Source organism: Nannobrachium achirus (assembly GCF_963921795.1).
Source record: "Nannobrachium achirus genome assembly, chromosome: 9".
NCBI lineage: Eukaryota > Metazoa > Chordata > Actinopteri > Myctophiformes > Myctophidae > Nannobrachium > Nannobrachium achirus.
Genome location: NC_137818.1, coordinates 40775295 through 40796975, shown reverse-complemented (window position 1 = coordinate 40796975; position 21681 = coordinate 40775295). Strand labels below are relative to the sequence as shown.

Here is a 21681-nt window from a genome sequence, read left to right as displayed (position 1 = left end):
TAACTCCTGTCAAATTACATCATATGTCTGCAAATATCACAGATGTCTGTACTAAGTGTTCAACTGAGAAAGGTACTTTATTTCACTGTATGTGGGAGTGTTTTCTGGAATGAAGTCATGAAGTGTCTGTCAGGAATCTTTAAAACCACAGTTCCACTAAGTGCTAAACTCTGTATACTTGGAATCTATCCGAAGAACTTTATACAGCCAGCAAAACTAACAAAAATCTTAGATTTTGGTCTTCTTCAAGCTAGAAGGGTGGTGGCATTATGCTGGAAAAACGTTGATGCCCCCACGTTGAGGATGTGGCATCGAGAACTCATGAACTCTATTGGGCTGGAGAGACTGACTTATATAATTGGGGGTAGACAGAACGACTTCGAACAGCTTTGGGAGGTGTATATGGGTGCTGTGGAGACAAATACTTGAAAATAATGTGCATAAGGTTAAAGAGAGGAGGAAAATAAATAAAAAATAAATAAAAGAAATAAAATGATGTGAACAATGTCATCTGAATTGTTTTTTATTTAATTATTTGGGTATTTCATTTTATTTTTTATGTTTATGTAAACAAGGTGACTTTTAATGGGCATGTGCAGGGGGTAGGCTGTGTGTGTGGGGGTGAGTGAATGGGTGTGAGTGTATATATTGTGTTATGGGTGAAAAAGAAATCAATAAACATAAATAAATAAATAAAAACATGTAGCTGCAGGTGGCTATTAGCGGTGACCAATCACAGAAGCAGATATCTGTGAGAAGACTTTTAACACCCACCCATAATATGGGTAAATTCTGGGTAAAACACTGCCACCCAAGCGTGGAATTCCTTGACCCCTTCCATTAAAACATGTAGTTCGCTGTCTTCCTTTAAAACTGCCCTGAAAATTCACCTTTCAGGAGGCCAGAGGCAGAGGTAGCCCCACCCCCACCTTTACTATAGTGTTTTATATTTGCGATGATATTGAATGTTTTTTTTATCCTATTTTATGTTGATGAATTGAATACCACATACATAAACATGTAGTGGGTTACGGGTGGAGGTGATTGGAGGGAGGATGAGGAAGACACTGGATGCTATCCTGGTGAACCCATCTCATCCGTTCTGTCCACAAGTTTCCCAAGGGGTTTACAGGGGAAAAGTGGGTGTGTTAATGTGGGCTTCACCTCTTCCACACAGATAATTCAAATCACTTAACAAACACCAAGAGATTCAGCTGTCACAGCAGCAACAGCAACCAGTCAGAATAAAACAAAGAGGAACAGAAAATTATGCCCACCTTTCACGCAAGGGCTCATGGAACACTGGAAACTTGTGGATAGCCTATTGGGGACCAGGAGCGCCCCCCCCTTGGCAAAGAAGCCTTGCATCTCCACAATTCAATTTGTTATGTTTTCTTTGTAAATGAAAGCCCTACTTCAAAATAAAAGAGTTTTGTACAAAAGTGGTGAAAATAGCAGATCTGCAAGCTCGCAACATGTCGCAACACGTTGTGAGCTTGCAGATCAGCTATTTTAACTATTTTAAAATATAAACAAAGGTTTGTGCCCGACAGCAATGATATGCTGTATACAGTAGGCCTATATGTACAGTATAGCCTATTCACTGTTGATAGATTGTACAATTATTACCCAGACATTGGCTGTTGAAGGCCATTTCATAGCCTATCACTGTTCATCATCTGAATATTCATTCATATAATATATGAATATGTATATTATATTCACACATATAGAATATGCACTTGTAGACTGTACATTTATACTTATGTATGTATTTACATATTTATTGATAGATTGTACAATAATGTAAAATATTTCACTCAGAAACCAAGTGTTTTTTATTTTGCATCGTCTTGGTTTTGCTCATCACTGTATTCTTGCAAAATCTAAACTTGAATCACGTCATAAATGGTAGATACACAATTCTTGTCCATTCCTGTATACTGAAAATAACCAGCGTTGTCTTCAAAGATAAATTCTGGACAACAATTCCAAATTCCTTACATGTTGGTATGCGGTCAGGTGCAAGCCTGGCTTATGGACGACGACACCCCTGCCTTGCAGAGTCACTTTGAACCTAACATCATGTCTTGTGTTTTCAAAATCAGGAAGCATGAATTTCTTTGAATAAATGAGAAACATGTGCAGTAAGCAGTTTTATATTTCACAAGTGGTGCTATCATCAGTTCCTGTCTTGAAGGAAAATGTGGTTAACCTCATGGTTTGTGGCCTTATTTCTGCTTAACTTGCTTCTCTAGCAAAACCACCAGTCAATTTCAGTTGCGCTTACTCTATGATTACTTCAGCATATATTTTGTGTGTTATTCAAACACCTGAGTGAGACCTGCATGTTTCCAACATTATACATGCATTATTATGCATTATACTGTAACTTAATTGCAGCACCATGCTGTAATTCAGTGTACTCAAATGTGGAAAAAGTTTCATTCATAATTATGAGCAAATTAGGAATGAAATTCATAAAGCCAAGTTAAAATACAAAAATAGTTTAGAACAGGAATTTAGAAACATGAACATGAATGAATAAAATTACATTTCAAACTGGTGGTGAGACAAGACAAAATAACTGTACACCTCCAGATCCTACCAACTTTGCAAATACTCTGCATCATAAACAGTGCCTGTGAGGAACTGTTGGTAGCCCTCCCCTTTCAGGAGCCTTCGCATCCCCCCTTCACCCAGGAGGAGGTACGACAGCTGCTGGTCAGGTGCACCACCTGGCAAGGTGCCATGCAGGCCGGATGGCATCTCTGCAAAGGCGGTGCTCAAGCTCTGTGCCATGGAGCTTTTCCTCCATCCTTCATTCCATCTTCTCTGAATCCTACAGGACAGCATCTGTACCCACCCTCTGGAAAACATACACCATCATACCGATACCCCCCCTCCCCCCTCAGAACCTAACCACTATAGACCTGTTGGTGTTGCACTAACATCAATAGTGATGAAACTCCTGGAAAGACTGATATTGAACATCATACAGTACTGCCAGCTGTCAGTACTGTCAGGTCACAGCTCAGTTCGCCTTCAGGGCCAAGAGCTCTAGGGGACAGAGAATGCTGTGTCATGCCTCCTTCATTTCCCTTCTCCAACACCTGGATTTATCACTATTGCTTTGGTTGATTTTTAGTTCTGCCTTCAACACCATCCAACGCCATCACATGATTAAGAAACTGCACCACCTCAGCATTCCTCCACTCCAGTCCTCATCCACTGGATTCACAACATTTTGAGTGATAGACCACAAACCGTTAAAGCAGGTTCATCATTCTCCTCAACAGTTATTACCAACACAGGTGCCTCAGGGTTGTGTCCTCAGTCCCTTTCCTCTACACATTATACACCAATGACTGTATTAGCCCTTCACCCACCAACATCACATACTTTAAATGCTGTGATGACACTGGCATTCTGGGACTGCTTCATGACAACTGACATCTAGAGTTGAATGTGGACAACATAATTGGTCATTCAAACAACCCACACTGGTCTTAATCCACTCCAGTCCTCATTCATGGTAAAACAGTAGAACAGGTTGACAGTTTCACGTATATCTTATTGGACTCACTTTGGACAACACATTTAAGTTTGATGACTTTGATCATCACATTACATCTATCCATAAATGTTTTCAGCAAAGACTTCATGTAATCCGTAGGTTAAGATCACTATCTGTTGCCCCTCATCATTGCATTATTCAACCCGTTCTGTTGTATTGCTCAGCATGTTTCTTCACTATACTGTCCATGCCTAACAGAAACAAACTTTAAAGTATTACCCGTATTGTTTCCAAGATCATCTGATCATCCTCTGTATCGCTACTTCGACCTCATGCCATCGGGGGGAAGACACAGACTTTGAAGTTTAAGCACAAGGTTCATTTTTGTCCCCTCAGACATCACTGCACTAAACAAACTGCTTCGCCCTTGTTGATAGGATGGATTCCTGTGTACAGTGGGGACCTCATGATTTGTCTTTTTGATATGTTGTTTTGTGTTATATGGTTATGTGATGTTGTTTTGTTTGTTGTTTTTGAACAGAATTGTGAAGACAAATATCCCTTCGGGGACAATAAAGATTATTATTATTACTCTTCATGCTGTGAAGGGGTTAAACAGAATCGGTGTCACCAGGTAAAATAAGTGAGCGAATATTATCTATCCGATGACTGTCCTTTTTGTGAAATATGGACAAACCAATCACTGACTAATTATTCAATTATTACCATATTCTCTAAGGAAATCCCCCTGAAACCTGCTTAGCCCACCCCACCTCCCTCCCCAAAGCAAGGCACCTTATAAAGCACTGTGGTGACATACAGTATCTTTGTCACTCTGTAGTGGTGAGCTACAGTGACAATGTGGTCCCTCCTCCTCCTCCTCATCTGCACAGCGGCCCCCGACTGGGTGGCCTCACAAGGCAAGTAACAGCTTTTATTTCAACATCAAAAATGTCCTGTTTATGAAGAACCCAATGGCATGATCACACCACATTTTTATTCTACCTATGAGGGCGGATTCTGCCATTCAATGGGAAAGGATTGTTTTATTTATTTATTTATTTTAATTCTATTCTAACTCTAATGCAGCTATAATTTAGAAAGACGAAAATTAAGAGAAATAAAAACTACGCTATATGATAACAAAAACTATGACTAAATACTGTATTATTTATCAACGTATTTATTTCATCAACAAAATAAAAATTTGACGGAGAATGTTAGCGACGGTCTAGATACAAGATCCAGTTAAACTAGACGAATGGCAGCACACCTCTCCATTCCTATTGAAATGCACTGTCAGTATCCTTCCTCATAGGTAGAATAAAAGTGCAGTGTGACCTTGACCTGAGGGTGCAGTCACATCAAACTGGAATTTTAAATATTATTTATTGATAGGACAGTAGGACGGGGAAAGAGAAGGGGAGCGACACGCGGCAAAGGTCGTCTGGATCGGGAATCGAACCGGCGACGCCGCTAGGCATCCATGCCTATGTGGCAATGCCTTAGTGATATGCGCCTGGACCAGTAGGCCAGCGGGTGCCCCGCCAAACTGGGATTTTATCTATGCGGGCGGATTCTGCCAATTCTTTTCAACAGAGCAGTTTGTTTCCATAAGGATTTCCAAAATAACAAAACAATCAAAGTTTGGTGTCACCACACCCTAATGGTGCTGATATAGAAACAGAATAGTTCCTCAGGGGTCGGCAACACCGGAATAATATTCTACCTATGAGAGTGGCTTCCGCCAATGCATTTCAATGGGAATGAAGGGGTGCCATTTGCGGCTTTCTCAAAAAATCGTCTCCATTCCCATTCTGCATTGACGGAATCCACTCTCATACAGAAGAAGGTAGAATAATTAATTCTACCTGCTTTTCAATGGTGAAAGGAGCGTATGGCAAGATACTGTGAATGGCGCGGCGCCCGCTGGCCTACTGGTCCAGGCGCATACCACTTAGGCATTGCCACATGGATGCATGGATTCGATTCCCGATACGGACGACCTTTGCCGCGTGTCACTCCCCATCTCTCCCCCCATTTTCTGTAAGTCTACTGTCCTATCAATAAAGGCATAAAAGCCCCAAAACAAATCTAGAAAAAAAGAAACCACTCCATTCCCCCCAAAAAAAGCATTGTCAGAGTCCGCCCTCATACTGTAGGTAGGCCTACTGTAGAATTAAACCTCGCTGTGACTTCACCCTCGCACATCTTTGTATTGTGATAATTTCAAGTGAATATTATAGCAGCGTTAAATTACTTATGGAAAACCTCCTCAAGGGCCCTGGGGGCCCATCATTATCAGGATATGTTTCTATTCCCAGCAGGTTATTATTATAGAGAGATTTTCTATTTATTTAACTGAAATAAATGTACAATTTTGGCAATGCTTTTCAAGGGGAATGGAGCGTTTTGTTGTTGTTTTTTTCTTCGCTTTTTTCATGTCAGAATCCACCATCATTGACAGAATAAAAGTTTGGTGTGACTGCACCGGGTTGCGTATTAATGCAAAATTATAATAACCTTCATTCCAAGTCGATATGATGTACATTTAACATGAAGTGTCACCATGCAGGTGAGAGGCTGATCCTTAAAGGTGGTGACAACCCGTGTGAGGGCTACATTCAAATACGTCATGACAAGGAGTGGGGAATTGTTGGAGATGACAACTGGAACCGTAACAACGAAGACGTGGTCTGTAAGAGCATTGGCTGTGGAAAGGCTGTCCACCACGTTGATCATGTCTATAGAATAAGAAGTGATATACCCAATATACCTAAAAAGGTGTGGATCAATGACGTGAGCTGCACTGGGAAGACAGCTGAGAAACAGCTGTGGGAGTGTCCCAACTTCAGAGGCTGGGATGTCAGTAAATACCACCAGGACACAGTGAGATGGATTAAATGTTCAGGTAAGACCACACCTCAGCATGAATGTAGTCACTTTGTCATTCACATGCACAGACTTTTAGTATTTTTGTTGCTTGTCACATTAGATTTTGGTTTAGTTTGTGTTAGCTTGTTTCGAGTTTGTTTACCTTGATAGTTATTCCTGATAGGCCTATTGTGATTTTGTGCGTTTGATGTTTGCTGAATACCCAGAAATGTATGAAATATGAATCATAAAAAGAAAGACATTATAGAGCACGGAACAGCATTGATTTATGTTATTTTATTTTTTATTTGTAGAAAAAATTGAAATGAGTTTGGATGGTTTTAAATGTGCTGGAGCGGTCCAATTCAACAAAACTGAGGAGAATTCTCTATACTATGTTTGTTCTGACAACTGGGGTAAGAGTTACACTACCTGCATCCATGCACTGATGTGTTTATACGTTTCCTTGTATTTTCATGAATCATCCCATTTGTCATCATCAGACATGCTCTTGATACTGTGATAATTTAGCGGCCTTTGACCTGCATGAAATTACTACTAGTAGCAGAAGTAGTAGTAGGCCTATCATAATATCACTAGTAGTAAAAGTAGTAGTGATAGTATTCTATCCATCCTATATAATTCCATGTAAAATATCTTATCAGTAGCCTAATGTTGGTTTCCTCTGGCATAAAGGAATGGAGCAAGCTAAACTCATGTGCAAGAATCTCAAGTGTGGTGACGCAAAACCTGTGGTCGATGTAAGAAAGGTTACATCGCCAAAGGGATTCTTGGGATCCAAGAAAAGAAAGAAAATTGATTGTGCACAGCCTACAGACACCAACAAAGAGGATCATCTGTGGCAGTGTGCCCCTCAGGATCATCAATGCAACAAACCTGCTTTTGTCACGTGTGAAGGTATGTTTGTTGGGAGCGTGTCACTGTTACTACATGTCATCTTTTCGACACCCAACTCTAACCCTCACCCTAACCTTAACCTCTGTGGAGTGAGTCGCTAACCCTCCGGTCGAAATGATGGGCGTTCGCAAAAGCGAGATTTCCCCTGTTTGTTTACCTCACAGTTGTCAGCATGGTTGTGAGAGTGGCATAACACATAGACAGAAATGCATGCACGAACGTGCACATGGACGAGTGCGTGCACGCACACACACACACACACACACACACACACACACACACACACACACACACACACACACACACACACACGCACGCACACACACACACACACACACACACACACACACACACACACAAGCTACAAAATGTATTAGCACACTGCTCAATGAATGTTCAAATGTTTGATGTTCAGAGTTGATGAATTTACATGTAAGGGTTTATGTTAAACAGGTCACCCCATGTTACGTCTGGAAGATGGAGACAATGCCTGTTCTGGAAATGTGTCAGTGGAGGATGGTGGCCGAATTCGCTCTGATGGTGACATAATATGGAATGCTGTCTGCAATGAAAACACCAAAATAAGTCCTGATACAATGTGCCAACAATTGCGCTGTGGAACCAATGTAAACCAGACATTTAACTGTGACAGGAGCCGATCAGTTCCATCAACACTGACGTGTTCAGGTAATATTCATTTCCATACAACTGGTCGCTTCAGCACGGCAACGGGACTGGAAAAATTTGTCAATTGCAGTGGTGGAAGAAGTACTCTAATGTAAAATTGCAATACGAGCATAAATACTCTGTAATAATTAAATGTTTTGTTGTTGTTTTGTTTACTTTAAATGCATTTAACTTCATTTGAATGTAATGTATTGTGTAATGTCTGGAACGGTATCTTTTAACAGAAAATATCAGCGTAACTCTCATGGTCAACCAAAAACCCAGCGATTGCTATGGTGCAGTTTATGTCCATAGTTCTATGGGCATGAAGCCTGTGTGTGGCTCAGATTGGAACAAAGTCGATGGAGAAGTGGTTTGCAGAGAGTTAAACTGTGGCAAGGTGAGCTGTCATTTTTCTGCTTAGTATCCTATGAATCACTTACCTGTGATACAACCTGTGATACAGACCTTGCCAGTCCATTTGTACACATTCATCATTAAATGAACACACCAGTCTAATGACATTTTCAGTCACCTAAATGTTTTTGCTGTGGTATGACTGGTGTAAAATAAAAAATGTTATGCTTTGCCATAATTTCCCTCCTACTGAGAGTACATTGCTGTGATTTCTATTTATTTAAATCAACACTTTTTGGAGGGAGAAAAACTAAAGGAGTATAAATTATTCAGTTTGTGCATAATTACATCTGTTTTAAAATAAATGCATTTCATTTAGAATACCTCCAATGCCTTTTTGCAGGTGATTTACATCACCCCCCTCCAACACAGTGATTCCGAAAGTCAAATACTGGACAATGTGGAATGCACTGCCAAGGAGAAGAAACTGTGGCACTGCAAAGCCAAGTACAACGACGCTGATGCATGCCGTAGCTTCGCTTATGTCACATGTGAAAGTAAGATAATATTGTATTATTGTATGCTGTTTATTTTTCAGCAGGTGTTGTTGGCTATTTATCATTGCTATAATTATGAATGTTTCTTAAAGGTATCATCAAATCAGCTGCACAAATATATTCAGACTAAAGAAATACAATTTCAACAATAATAAAAAATCTTATAAGAAGTGGAAACAACTTGTGAATTCATGCTGCAATGTGTTGTGTGTTTAGTGGCTGTGTGATAAGCTGTAGGAACTGTTGTAAGTTCTGCCTCCCAAATTATTTCTGATATTTGAACCATGTTTTCTTCCTGTCATTTCAAATGCAGAAAGTATCAAAGTACGTTTGTCAGAGGGCCCAGGGAAATGTGCTGGCATATTGGAGATTCAAGACAATGGAAAGTGGAAAATGGTCACACATTCAAATGAATGGCCGGGTGAAAATTCAAACAGTGTCTGCAATGAACTGGGCTGTGGGAATGTCAAAGCCGACTCTACCAGCAAAAGCAAATTCTCTCTCAAAGATTCCTATTTTGAGCAGATAGTGAGGTGTGACAGATCACAGAAACTATCTGATTGTGTCAAAGATGGACGTGTCCGGCCAGGAAGCGATCCCAAACCAGTGGAAATAATCTGCCAAAGTGAGTCTGTTCTGTTTATCTGTCTGTCTAAAGTGGGGTTTAACACAGTTCTTCACACTAGTGGCGTTTCCATAAAGCCTCTTAATGCACATTAAGGCTTATTCGCATAAATCTTTTTATGGAAACACTTCAAAATTCGAATAAACTTTGATAATCCGCAAAAACTAAAATAAATGATGACGTTCTGGTCCATTGTCCTCCAAGTTAACACTTTCCCCTGCCGCTTAACGTCCATTATATAGCGTTAGCCCACAAAACAAACCGGTTGTTACACACGGAGTGACACGGACCGTGTGTAAATTCCTCCCGTTTTCACAATGTGCCAGCTGTAGCTCTGCATACAGACTGTTTTGCAAAGACAGCCTCCGACAGAACCAGTGGTGGGCAAGGAGGTAGGGAGGGAGGGAGTGCTTCATGCGGCTCATGCGACCGTCGCTAATTGGAATGACACCCGCAAATAGAAACAGGCTAAATTCGCTTTGTCTTAATGCGCATTTCTGATAATTCGCTTCCTATTTTTGAATATGTTTATGGGAACATGACTAGCCTAGTCTTCTAAATAAAATTCCATTTACGGTAGTTTTAGACATCTTTTAGTCATCTGAAATGTTTTAGTTTTAGTGTAGTTTTAGCTGACTAATTATCCAACACTTTTAGTTGACAAAATCTACAGTTAATTTAGTCAACTAAAATGTATTTTGGCAAGCCTTGATGGCGTCGTAATGATTTTACACTTGGTTGCAATGCTGAAAATAGCCAATCTATGTGACGCATTGTGAGCTTGTACATCTGCTATTTTCAGAGTGTAATACCCAAGCGTAATGTCTTATCTTTTAGTTCTACTGGATCTCTTCTCCATTAGTACCTTCCTAAAAGTTTTGCTTAATTTGACATTTCCTATAAAATGACATATTGGGAGCCTTTATTTAATTCAGGATGAAATGTCTCAATGTAGGTACAGTATATCAAAATAATTTTCATACCTGCATTTTAATCCTGCAAAAGAATGCATGACAGCATCATTAAACAATTTCACCAAATGATCCAAAACCTTTTCTTTCCCAGTTTTGAAAACCGGGTCATGAATAGATGGGAGAATGTCTGGGTTTGAAGCAATTGTGAGAAGTGATTCTTCTCTTGATTTTATTCCAGTTCTCTAATAAAACAATACAATATTTTGTACTTCATACTTTGCCCTTTTGTAATTAATAAAAAGTACAGTATGTCTTTCCCACAATTCAAATACTCAATTATCAATCAAAGGCTTATGTTATGGTTTTCTAAATTTAAAGCATTAACCCCACCACCACCACCTCCCTTTCTTTCTTTTTTTCTCCTCCTTTTTGTTTTTAGAACACAAGGTAGTGTTCATGAGAAATGGAACGTCTTGTTCTGGCCAGGTGGGAGTAGAACATGATGGAAAGGACTACTGGCTCTCTGGGTCCAATGAGATGTGGAACCAAACTGCTCAGGTGGTGTGTCGGCAACTGCATTGTGGGAAGGTCAACACTTTTACACTATCACCTATTCCTTCTGGAGAGACTGGAATGGAAAATGATCCTTGGATAGAATCTTACAATTGCTCAAACACAGAGAAATCAGTATTTGACTGTCCAAACGTCACAGCACCATCCAACCAGACCATCGCTTTTGTGGAATGTTCAGGTAATGTGTAACCGTTTTTAATTCACGTTGCTGTGTATTTTTAAATTGTACTTTCCAGAAATAACCTGTTTTGCTACGAAAGAACACGTTTTTTATAGGCATTAATTGATGTGAGCTCTCAGCTTACAGTAGATCTGGTCATTTTCCTATTTATCATTGTATCTTTATTTCTCTGCCAACATGTTCACAGCAACATCCTATAATCCACAGAACATAGTTCGGTAACACCTGCAAGTCGCATTTGCTGTTTGATTTCAGCATGTTGAATTTCAACAGGTAATATTACTGCAACGCTGACAGACAAGTGTTGGGGGACAGTGAAGGTGTGCATCAATGAAGACTGTGGGGGTGTGTGTGCAGACACTTGGACTGATGACCAATCTGAAATGCTGTGTAAAGACCTGGGCTGTGGACGCCGTGTCCCTGACATCAGACAACCAGGGGGGAACCTGGGAGAGGTGAAAAGAGTGAGCATCCTGGCAATGTACCCGACCAAACAGACCACCAACCTGACTGAAAGCATCATTGTGAAAAAAGACAGGGATACCAACTGCGATAATAAACCAGCCTTTGTGGTTTGCTCGGGTAAAAGATACTTTGAAATACTCAAAAAAGCTAGCCTGGAATTCAGACTGATTTGCTCCGTTCAACAGATTGTATTTTTTTTAAGTGAAATAAAATTAAAATAAAAACACCTGAACGAGCATCAACGTCTGGATTCCAGGTTAACAAATACCCACAATACAACTAGTCTACTAATATCTACTAATTTGTTTGTATTTAGATAAGCTGTGTTGTTTTTGTCCACTTATAGCCTATCTCACATTGTCATATTCATAAATTGGGGAAATTTGTTATTGTGAAAATCAATACATAATAGCTAGTTTCAATGGTATTTGAGAAATAATAGTCACTATAGTACGTTTTTTACTGTTTCCATGCAGCCAGTGTCAAGCCAAATTTCGATAATTCCACTGATCGTTGCTCTGGAAATCTGAAGATTCTCTATCAAGGTAAACAACGCCCAGTCTGTAAAGAGTCCCTGGGTGAAGAAAATGTCCGAAACACCATCTGTAAGGAGCTGAAATGTGGACAGACTGGCGAGACTCTGGATTTCTTAGGACACGAAAATGATGGTGTTTCAGGACTGGCTTGTCGTGAAAACAGCGGCACGCTGGCAGATTGTACTATTGGTCAACAGAAACGTTGCCTTCTTGGTGGCCTCAAGTGTTCTGGTAGGCTTAAATGCTTTGATTTCTCTCCAATTTAACCATATATGTCATAGGTACTGTGGACTGTTACAGTGATATCCCATTAAACACAGCTAATTGTGGGCGTGGACTGTGGCACACTATGATTTTACAAAGATAAATTGAACTTGACGTAAACATTAATATGTATTGTTTTTCATTAACTATTCTCTGTCCCTGCTACTTCTCCTCTTAGACTGGCAGAAGATTGGACTAAAAAAACCCAAAGAGCATGGAAAAGCCTGTGAGGGAGATGTGATTGTTTACAGCCAACACCATTCCAGGATGGTATCTATCGATGGCTGGACACCAGCTGAGGGAGAGAAACTGTGCAAGGATCTTGGGCTTGGTGGGTATAAAAACCATACGCCATCAAATCGTTTCGATTCTCTTATGTGGAATAAGACCTTCAACTGTAGTGGTGCAGAGAAACCAAGGACGATCTGGGACTGTGAGCGTGACAAGGCACCATCCAGTGAAGCGGGAGTCTATCTCCAATGTAAAGGTATAGGCACTACAAAGACAAATAAAAAATGAAATACTAAATTATGACTACATTTTACAAATTTTCATGGGATTGTACTGTATGCAAAAGATGGTGTAATATAGCTAAAGACTGCTTGGTGTACTGTAGAAATGAGGGGAAAGAAACATTTAAAGAAATATACATTATTGAGTTGAGTGTTATTGGATGATTTGTTTTTGTTGATTTGTTAAAATTGTATATCTGTTTTCCCAGAAAACCCTACTGTTAAGCTGGGAAGTGCAACAGTAGGGAAGACGTGCTCTGGTGAGGTGAAGATCAATGATCAACCGGTGTGCAGCAGTAGCTGGGATGAACAACACTCACAAATAGTTTGTAAAGAGCTGGGCTGCGGCAATCAAGTCGGCAATCAAGTCTCCTTTAAAAGACAAGGAACTGTGTCAAAGGGGTACCATGTCCGTTGCCAGGGCATCGAGTCCCATCTTGGCCAGTGTGAGAGAGTCAAGGCCATGTGCAATGAGCCTCCGATATTTGTCTACTGTACAGGTGAATGTGAAAAACGATTTAATCCAAGCTATCATGTAAGGCTACTCATGTACCCATGTCACTCATGGGTCAAAAATACTGATTTTAATTTGAAACAGCAATACTTTTTTCTCTACTTCTTTTAGTAGTTGAATAACTTTTCTAGTTCTTCTGTACTCACTACTAAAATGTAATGATCTAAATGTTCAGCATCAACATTTCCTATTATTTTCCCTCAACTCAACTACAGATGGCATCAAATTCAATACCTCAGAGAAGTGTGGAGGCACAATTCAAGTCCGTTATCATGATAGCGAGAAGTTTGAGAATGTGTGTCCCCTAAAGACAGATTTCAACGAAAAATTCAAGAACCTTCTTTGCATGGAGCTTGGATGTGGTGATGTAGGAGATCATTCACCCCTTGCAAACCCAGCAACATCAACAGTAAGCTCCTGCCCTGTTTGTTTTTATTTGACTGTTTCAGGTCAAGATTGTCAGATGGAGATTATGGCCTACTGTTAGTAGGTCAGAGATCATAAAACAACTTGTAATCGTGTCCCTTCTACACATTACTTCTACACTATACTTTTTTCAAGTATAGTAGAATAGTCTTTAATTAATTAATTAATATAATTATAATAATAATGTCCTTTTGTATCTCAGACTTTGTTCCTGAAGGAAACTTTCTCAAAAACGAATTGATTTATTTTATTTTATTTTATTTTAGATGAAAACGTCAATTGATTGCAAAGGAAAGATGTTCATCAAAGACTGTGTCAAAAAGCAGGGTTGTACGAACGCAAAACCAGCTACAATCTATTGCGAAGGTACCCCAAACTACTGTACTTTCAAAACAAAACAAAAAGTTGTGATTTAGTTGTTGTGATTTAACTAATACTGAACCATATGTCTTATGATCTTTCATTTGCTTTATTCAAACAACAAAGTCAACTACAAGTGTTAATTTACTGCAACCGATTTCAGCGTATCAGATTCCAACCACTACTACTACAACTACAACATCTACAACTACCATTACGACGACTACTACTCAGTCTCCTGTCGGCTTGATCACGGGTGCGTCTCTGGGTGCAGTAGGAATGATCATGATAATAGTGCTTCTCCTGTGCCTGTTCCTGAGAAGACGCCTATTTAAGTGTGAGTATATTAACCCATTAAAACCAGGAAAGCGTTATTCATTTTAGATTTTAGCATTGGCTATTCAAGAATTGCAGATATACAAGGTCAAAGTGCGCTACGAGCATATCAATACAATGCAGGTTTTCTAGTAGTTTAACTTAGTAACCAGGAGGTTCCTGATTTCAAGAATCTGCTAATAATGTCAGTTTCAGGGTATGTGTTGAGATTATGATGAGTAAATGCAGTAATGCTACTATCTGGACACAAGAGGCCAGTCTTTGGACAAATAGTATCAGTTAGTATATGTGAAACATTCAGTGATTTGATCTGAAATCTACATTTTTTAAATGTATTTTTTCTTTTACATTTTTTGTAGCAGTAATTTTCTATCTGTGTTGTTATCTAGTAAGAAAATCTTCTCAAAAAGGCTATGAGTATGAAAGTGGTGAATATGAGGACGTTGACGTCAATCATGAAATGAAAGCCTTGAATCGTCTTGGTGAGTGATATTTCTAGTTCCATCACACAGTGATTCACATTCAGGATGATCAAACTCGGTTTCATTGACAATAACACAGGATTCAAAATAATAAGCTAATTCTTTACACCGGTACTTAACCTGTGATGTGCCAATCAGGATATGATTCTTTCTTGAAGGCCCTCGTGCAAAGTTTGCATCTTGTCAAAGCATATCAACACACTGGATGTGAGTCTCCAGACTCCATGCCAATCCTCCTATTTCCACTGCACTTTACCCTCCAATCACCATCACCATGCAGCACTGAAACCACCAAGTTAAAAACAAACTGCGGCCCCATAGGGCAGTAACAGATGTTATTTTCTGATTTATATGCTACACAAAGGAAGCCTGTCATGTATTTTAAGACATTTATAAATGCTCATAATTTTGAGGGCTTATAATATAGTGTATCATAATTGGTGTTTGCAGTCGGCTAGGATAAAACCTGCCAAATCGTCAGTATTAAATTGAAGCTGTTCAAGTTTTAGTTTCTTTCTTCTTCTCACTGTGAATGCAGGATCCGGGTCAGAGGCAGCGGCTGACAACCAGAAGGATGCAGGAAGTAATTCCTCCTTGTCTTATGATGACATCGATGTGGAGGAAGAGACCAGCGGAGCAGCAGCTCCCAGCAGCCACAAGTCACAGCATGATTACATCAACACTCAACCTGCAGGAAAGTCTTGAGCCACACTTAAACCTTTATGAAACACACTATGAATTACAATAACCAGAAGAATGTTGGATATTTATAAGAATAATATTGAAATGACAACTCAATAGGCTATACTGAGCATTATCTAAAGACACATTTTCTAGATAAATATACAATGACAATTAAATAACATGCACAAAATACTACTTTTGTGCTACTACTACCTTATTTAGATATGGTATAACGGGCCGTCGAGCGTCTAGTTGGGGACCGGCCTACTCAGGAACGATGTAAATAGGGAATGAATACCCCACCCTTTAATGCAAACCCCATTATACCTGTTGTCATAGGATCCGTTTTGAACATCTGTTTGCCTGTGTCCAATTATGCCCATATATGGAGATATCCGAAACCTACAGTATGCGCCGGTTCCGGAAAATCGTGTATTGGGTGGGGTCGAGGCAGGGCACTGCTTTACCTGCTGCGGCGGGGAACGCGTGTGCTTAATTTGAAGCCAGTGGGAGGAACGGTTCTCGAGATACGCGGATTACATACATACATACACACTCACAGAGATTTTTTTTGTTGACTCATGTAGCGTACGTGATGTCAGAGCCTTTTATGAAGTGATGTCACAATGAGTCAGCGCTTGCGCCGGTTCCTCCAGAACAGCCTGATGTCACACATCATCTCTGCATACGGAGATTCCGAACGTTTTTCCCCGGTTCCGGAAAACCGCGCATCGGGTCGGGTCAAGGTGTGGACACCGCAGCGGGGAACATGCGTGCTGAATCTGAAGCCGGTGGGACAAACGGTTCTTGAGATACGCGGATTACATACGTACACGCACCCCTTGCCCGTTCGAACATGTGTGTGTGTGTGTGTGTGTGTGTGTGTGTGTGTGTGTGTGTGTGTGTGTGTGTGTGTGTGTGTGTGTGCGTATCCGTGTGCGTTGCGTGTGCGTTTATCTATGTACAGATACTGTGTTTGTTCATATTTATATTTATGTTTATCTATGTACAGATTCTGTGACCTATGAGGTGGAGGATCCACAGGAGGAGTATGACGACGTGGGCACAGTCCCTGAAATCACAGTGACGACAGCTGAGGTCTACACTGTCCCCCCACCTGGAGAGCTTATGGGGGGTGAGGACCAGGATTACCTGGAACCTGACAAAGAGGGGTGAGCCAAACCTGAACTAAGATTCAGTCACCTCAGTAAGTCTGGCACAAAAAGAATCAATGTGATTACCCTCTGTTTTGCAAAAACACAGGTCATCTCCTGTTGTATGAGGTAAAACATCTAAGTATTTCAGTAAACAGCTGAACACACATCTTCTTAACTATCCTCACAAAACAGACTGGTTTCAGATTGGTTCAGATTGGTTTCATTATGGTTACAAAATGAACCGTGTCAAAAGTTCTCTCTCTCTCTTTCCTTGGCCAAAACGCCTAAGAGATTCACGAGTGTCAATGTTCAGAGCAGAGGCATCATTTAAAAAAATTAAAAATTAAAAAATAGCGGATGGCAAAATGATGTTACCACTAAAGCCCTATTTCAAAAAACGCTGTTGCTACAAGCTGTGAGCTTGTAGATTTGCTACTTTCCCTATTAAAAAAGAAAAGTTTGAAAATGTTCGCCTATAGTGAACCTGCCCATAATATTATAGGGAAGCCCGGGTGAAAGTGGTTGTAGGTTGCAGAAGATTCTTTTTTTATCTCTAACATAATCTACAGTATATATGGCGTGGACTGAGATGTACCCAGCACCAATCTAAAATTTGATTCTTCAACAAAAATCAGTGTTGGATTGCCATCCCCTATAGGACCCCAAATGATGCCCTTGGTTCAGAGCCCTGGGTTCTCATGTTAAAACTGATTTCCCTTCTCTGTAGACATGTAAAGTGGGAGTGAAAAACCATGCTAAGGACTACAATCTGAAGAATTTGTCGTTGCATCGTTTTTTTGTAATGGCTACTGTCTGGTGTTGTGCTCATGTCCACTGGTTTAACATGGACACCCAGCCTTTATGACATCAACATTGTTAAATTTGATATAACTTGTATTATTGTTATATACTGTATGATGAATTATCTTTATTGTTTTATAAATTCTCCTCATTCATTTATTGTAGTACTTAAGTGGTTAAATGAATTATCTGATTTTGGGGTATCATGATTATATTCTATATTTTACAGCCAATTTACTTTTGTATCCCCCACTGCTACTTTCTCTTGTGTTACTTTTTGGAGCTGTGGAACACAAGCTCCCAATAGACAGGTATGTCCGTGGGTATGTGGGTGGGTGGCTGGCTGGGTGGCTGGCCGTGTCCGTAGTCTGGCAATACCTTGAGTGGCCACACACAACACACTAGTTAAAGGAGGGGCGCTGTTTTGTGCAGGCCAGGCACACTCACCACTCACTCATAGGAACAGTTTACAGTTCACACACACACACACACACACACACACACACACACACACACACACACACACACACACACACACACACACACACACACACACACACACACACACACACACACACACACACAATTTATAGATCTAGAACACATAGAATTTATATATAGAACACTTAGAATTCATAGATCTAAAACACAGAATCAAAAGCATAGATCTGGAACTGCTCAAATTCACAGCTCCACTTCGAACGAGGTTTGATTTTTTAGATGTTAAAGTGAGTACAGGATGATTGGGATTAGTCTAGAACAGTGACGCTCACCCAAACAAATCACGGCAAAGACCACCAAATTATTATATATTTGGCTGCAGACTCCCATCAGAAAATATGTTGTACCAGAGATTTGTGTTAAAAAAATACATATATTTCTTTCTTTTTCTTTTTTCTTTTTTTTCAAAATGTATATAGCTAAAGTGGTTAAACTTCTTTTGATACTATATAAACCCCTTCAAGGACCACTGGGTGTTCCCACTTTGAGAGCCACAGCCTCTGCTTCATCTGTATATCTCTCCTTACAGCACCGCTAATGTGAAATTATATTTGCACGTTTTATGCTATCATGTCCTATCATTATACTTATGTTCTATTTCATGTAGAGATTTGGGGTATAACTGTTAGTTATTCCTGTTTTCTTTTTCTTTTTTTATTGAACATATGTTTTACATTTTTTTTAAGAGATGTATAGTTAACCTTTTGCATTTTGTTTTCTGAATGACTTGTAATTATCATTTTTCATGAGGACATTATCCATAAACATTTAAACAATATGAATTGCATTACTATTGATGCATGTTAGTTATACAATTTTCAATTAAAATATTGACCACACTGGCCAATTAGTCAAAAAGAAAATATGCATTTTGTGTAAATACAGTATTCATGTGAGCCATAACACAATATAGTTTGTTGTAGGGCACGCCAGGAAATCTGTAAGAAAAATAAACTGTACATTGTGTGTTTCTTCTAGCAGATGTTGTGTTCAATTATAGAACATACACAATAGGGTAACATTCCTACCAAACATACTGTATGGTGAAAATAACCAATTGGCTATTTTCAGCGAAGACATTTGGTGTAGAGGGAATCATTAGCGGACCTAGTACAGAGCCCTATAATGGACCCTGGTCAACTAAATATATAGGGTTTAAGTGATTAAATGAAAACTAATGATTTACCTGTGTGTCTAATGATGTCAAATTGAAAGGTGAATCCTCTTATATTTCTGAATCTATGAAATCTTCAGAGACTTTGAAATTTGCTCTGTTGTTGAGTGTCAAACTGTATGTTATTTAATCATCTATAGTTTGATACACAGCACAATGAGCCATTTTCACTTAAAGCAACCTTCTTTACAATGAATTAAAGGTATTTTAAATCTGTGCTCACAATTTCATGTCCATGCACTTTCTTCATAATCACTTAAACTTTTACCCCAAATGGTCAAGACATACAGTACGAGAGAGCAGCTGATGGCTACAAATGTCATCAATAATCATCTCAGCAAGAAACAGACCTGTATACGACAGACCTGATATTTATCCATAATGGTGGATGGGCTTTAATTTAAAGTTGGTCCGGTGTTTTGGTTGTTTTTGCATTGTGGTTTCTTAGTTAAAACGAAGCTCCACTCCACTGTCCATGAAGATAAATGATTGTGTTAGTAATAACACATCTGCAGAATTATAAGTGAAGCCTTCAGAATATTAATAATGCATTTTAACGCACTTAAGCATTTAGGACTAATCATAAGTACCTGTATTACAGTACATTCTGTACAACCACACACATGAAGCTTTAGGCTATTACTAATACATTTGAGATTAGCACTCTATTGGCATGATGGGTTGTGCACTGGGTTGCCAAGTGGTAGACTGGGGTTTGAGCCCAGCTCGGTGCAAATCACAACATAGACTATAACCGTAATAGTTAGGTCTAATGCCATGTGATATAATGCACTTCCATTTGGCCAACAATCTAAAGGTATCCTGTTCTTGATAAAACACATACAAAAGATATTCAGTGTCACCTCTACAGCCAGAGGCAATAGGCTGTAGATTATGCGCTAGGCCAATGGATAGCCTGTGCCAGCCAGGGGCCCTTGACGACCCTAGGCCTATCGACAATTTACTTAAATGTATCATGGTTATTTTAAGCTTTGATTGATCGATTGATTGATTTATTGTAGTAGTAGTTTTTATTTGGTCAAAACACATATACAATTATATTCAATTCATCTGTAGGCTTGAAGCCCATGGCTTATTTTGCCTACCCTTATCATAACATAATTTTATTTTAGACAAAACATAAGAAAGTAAGACTCTCAAAGAAAACAAAAACAAGAGAAACAAAAACAGGAACAAAGATCTGAGTAGTTAACAGATTAAAAATAATATATTGTATACATAATATACACATATACACATATATATTTGTATATATATATATATATATATATATATATATATATATATATATATATATATATACATATATATACAGCCACATACTGTAATCACCTGAATCACATAATCACTAATGATCATATCATTATCCGATACATAGCCAGGGACCCACCCCTACAGGATGTGAGATGACCTGTGATTTTCTGCCGTACTTTTTATTTCTGTTTTATCTATTAGTTTGGTCATTAAGGTCCACAGAATGAGAGGCCTGCTCTGCCAGAAACATTGCGAAAAAAAAGTTATGGCCATTTGTATATTCAGTGTCCCATTGACTCCACTACAATGTGACTACACAGGAAAAGAAAAATATTACAAAAGAAGAAAATCTGCTTTAAGTAGCATGTGAGGGGTCAAACTAGGGGTTCTTCATGATTCTGAATCCATTGCAAGCATTTGTTTTACATGAAAAACATTCCTTGGGCTACATTTCGACCCCAGAAAATGGTGAAAAGTGATGAGTCATCAAAAAAAAGATAAAAAAAATCCACTGCAAGCATTTGTTTTGCATGAAAAACATTCCTTGGGCAAACATTCAGACCCAGAAAACGGTGAAAAGTGTTGAATCATCACCTTTTTTAACTTTTTTTTGATGACTCATCGCTTTTCACCATTTTCTGGGGTCGAAATGTAGCCCAAGGAATGTTTTTCATGCAAAACAAATGCTTGCAATGGATTCAGAATCATGAAGAACCCCCAGTTTGACCCCTCACATGCTACTTAAAGCAGATTTCTTTCTTTTTTTATATATTTTTCTTTTCCTGTGTAGTCACAGTGTAGTGGAGTCAATGGGACAGTGAATATACAAATGGCCATAACTTTTTTTCGCGATGTTTCCGGCAGAGCAGGCCTCTCATTCTGTGGACCTTAATGACCAAACTAATAGATAAAACAGAAATAAAAAGTACGGCAAAAAAATCACAGGTCCTACCCTATTCCTTGTGCTTTTGGGCTTGTGGGTCCCCGGCTAATACCAGCATCCTAGATTCCA

At 39.2% G+C, this 21681-nt stretch overlaps 2 protein-coding genes across 2 annotated transcripts in view; both read left to right on the top strand.

Moving 5' to 3' along the window:
- LOC308290853 (CD5 antigen-like) overlaps nt 1-21681 on the top strand; it is a gene marked incomplete at its 5' end in the record, with an annotated part of 57947 nt that overhangs the window by 17799 nt on the left and 18467 nt on the right. The gene's annotated exons all lie outside the window — the stretch shown is intronic.
- The window catches only part of LOC308291760 (antigen WC1.1), a gene marked incomplete at its 3' end in the record, with an annotated part of 32908 nt that continues 17004 nt past the window's right edge, over nt 5778-21681 (top strand). The window contains exons 1-19 of the mRNA XM_080733888.1: nt 5778-5844; nt 6093-6428; nt 6706-6807; nt 7088-7309; nt 7763-7996; nt 8221-8375; nt 8736-8889; nt 9203-9514; nt 10868-11179; nt 11456-11764; nt 12124-12414; nt 12626-12934; nt 13169-13459; nt 13689-13882; nt 14166-14265; nt 14423-14596; nt 14985-15077; nt 15616-15767; nt 16791-16896. Coding sequence (XP_080590014.1) covers nt 5826-5844; nt 6093-6428; nt 6706-6807; nt 7088-7309; nt 7763-7996; nt 8221-8375; nt 8736-8889; nt 9203-9514; nt 10868-11179; nt 11456-11764; nt 12124-12414; nt 12626-12934; nt 13169-13459; nt 13689-13882; nt 14166-14265; nt 14423-14596; nt 14985-15077; nt 15616-15767; nt 16791-16896 — 3865 coding nt within the window. The 5' untranslated portion in view covers nt 5778-5825. The remainder of the gene's footprint in view (nt 5845-6092; nt 6429-6705; nt 6808-7087; nt 7310-7762; nt 7997-8220; nt 8376-8735; nt 8890-9202; nt 9515-10867; nt 11180-11455; nt 11765-12123; nt 12415-12625; nt 12935-13168; nt 13460-13688; nt 13883-14165; nt 14266-14422; nt 14597-14984; nt 15078-15615; nt 15768-16790; nt 16897-21681) is intronic.